The sequence below is a fragment of the Arachis ipaensis genome, unplaced genomic scaffold, assembly GCF_000816755.2.
Source record: "Arachis ipaensis cultivar K30076 unplaced genomic scaffold, Araip1.1 Aipa795, whole genome shotgun sequence".
Taxonomy (NCBI): Eukaryota; Viridiplantae; Streptophyta; class Magnoliopsida; order Fabales; family Fabaceae; genus Arachis; species Arachis ipaensis.
This window is the reverse complement of record NW_015495922.1, coordinates 1008-3167: the sequence shown is the minus strand read 5'-3', so window position 1 is coordinate 3167 and position 2160 is coordinate 1008. Positions and strand designations below refer to the sequence as shown.

The 2160-nt window shown below is 40.8% G+C and overlaps 1 protein-coding gene across 1 annotated transcript in view; it reads right to left on the bottom strand.

Annotated features, from left to right (window-relative positions):
* Nucleotides 1–1317, bottom strand: part of LOC107624653 (inositol transporter 1-like) — a 5555-nt gene extending 4238 nt beyond the window's left edge. The window contains exons 1-2 of the mRNA XM_016327110.2: nt 1009–1317; nt 582–733 (exon numbers count right to left, since the gene is read on the bottom strand). Coding sequence (XP_016182596.1) covers nt 582–733; nt 1009–1317 — 461 coding nt within the window. The remainder of the gene's footprint in view (nt 1–581; nt 734–1008) is intronic.
* Nucleotides 1318–2160: the final 843 nt, after the last annotated feature.

Sequence of the window (2160 nt, the reverse complement as noted above, 5' to 3'; positions counted from 1 at the left end):
GTCAACAAATAGTATCTTCTGGTAAAAGAGATAAGCCGTGGATAATCACTTAAATAAAGATTAACTTAACTAACAACAACTCTATTTGTCATCTTTTTTTTTTTGAAAGTAAGAGCTCAACACAATACAGTGGAGCGAACAGAGCTAGACAAGCAGCATACGCCTACTTAAATAACTAAATCAAACACATAAACTCCCCATGTCATCTTCGGCATAGCCATCAACAACAAAAGGGATCAACACCACTCCACTCATTAACGCTTCTCACGGTCATGTTAATGACTTCTTCAACACATCTGCTTTGATTCTGGAGAATCCTGTTATTCCTTTCCATCCATATATTCCAAATGACCGCACAAAAGCACCTCAGCCGCTGCTTACGATCCTCCTTACTCCTCGATTCCTCTGTCCAACTGAGAAAGTGCTCTTTCATCGAACCCGGATAAAACCATTGACAACCGAATCCTGATATCCAAGCACTCCACACCTACCACGTAAATGCACAGCCTAGAAACAAGTGATATACATGTTCCAATTCATTATTACATAGCACGCATATAGTATCTTCCTGTCTGATAATTCCAAACCAGCTCAGCCTTTCCTTAGTGTTCACCCTGCCTATTAAAACAAACCAAGCAAAAAGCTCCACTCTTGGTGGAACCAAACCTTTCCAAATGGTCCTTGTGAAGCTGTAGCTGGTTACCACCTCTGGGAGTGCTTCAACCTGCATCACCTGCACAAATGAGTTAGTTGAAAAAGCACCTTGCCTATCATATTTCCAAACCACTCGATCCTCTCTATTATTACTAATTTCACCGGTCTCAAAGCCTCATGTAATTGACTTAGAAGCTCCAATTCCCACTAAAAAAGCTCGTGCCTCCATTAGAAATTCCAAAACCACTCTATCCCATTCCAAAACCCACAGTCCCCAATAACGTATCCATATTAGTTTGAAACAGAGAAAAGCCTCAGGAACTGGTCTTTCAAAGATCCACATAGTAGCCATACATCCTCCCAAAACCGAGTCCGTCGCCCATCACCAATCTCCATGGACAAACTTGTAACCATCTTATCCCTTATACGTTCATTCATGATGTGCAACTGGCATATATCCTTCCATGGGCCTCCTCTTGTAGATAGTGCTTGAGTTGACAGTAGATCATTGGGATTCAGATTATTACATGAACATACAATTTTCTTCCACAACGGGCACTCTTCCTTTGTAAACTGCCACCACCACTTAAACAACAATGCTGAGTTCCGAATAATTGCATCGCCAACTCCCAAGCCACCTAGTTTCTTTGGAGCATGTACCATTTCCCATCTAACTAATGCCATACCATTCCTACCATCTTCCTTACTCTATATGAATCTTCTCTATAGTGAAATCAACTTCTCAGCAACAGCTTTCGGCATCTTAAATAGACTCAAATAGTACACTGGCAAACTGTTCAATACTGATTTGATGAGCACCAACTTTCTAGCTTTGTTTAGCACCGTAGCTTTCCACAAGCTTAGTTTTTCCTCCACTTTGTCCAGAATAGGCTTCCAAGTCTTCGCCATCCTCGGGTTTGCTCCTAAGGATATCCCAAGGTATTTAACTGGGAGAGTGTCCCCCTTACAACCCAAAAGGTTACACATACGCTGTGTCTACTGCTTTTCACAATTAATCGAAATCAAAATTAATATAGAGGTCTGACATCAACTCAAAACATCACAGAAGTCGCTTATAATTCTTAATAGTCTCCTCTTCTGGTGGGCAAAATAGAATAGTATCATCATCAAACTGAAGGTGCGACAATTCTATGCTATCCTTACCCACTAACAACGGTAATATACGTCCATTCCTGATCGCCTCTCCAACTATTCAATGTAGCACATCCATAGCCAGTACAAATAAGAAGGGAGAAAGCGGGTCACCTTGTCTCAAACCTCTTTCCATTTTGAAAGGCTTAGATGGTGACCCATTTATCAATACTGACATAGATGCAATGGCCACACACTCCATAACCCATGCTCTCCATTTATGTCCGAAGCCCATCTTTTGTAATACCAAGTCCACAAAGCTCCATTTGACTCTGTCATATACTTTTTGGAAATCTAGCTTGATTATTGCTGCTTCCTTTTTTCTCTGTTTAAGCCAGTTTACTATTTTACATG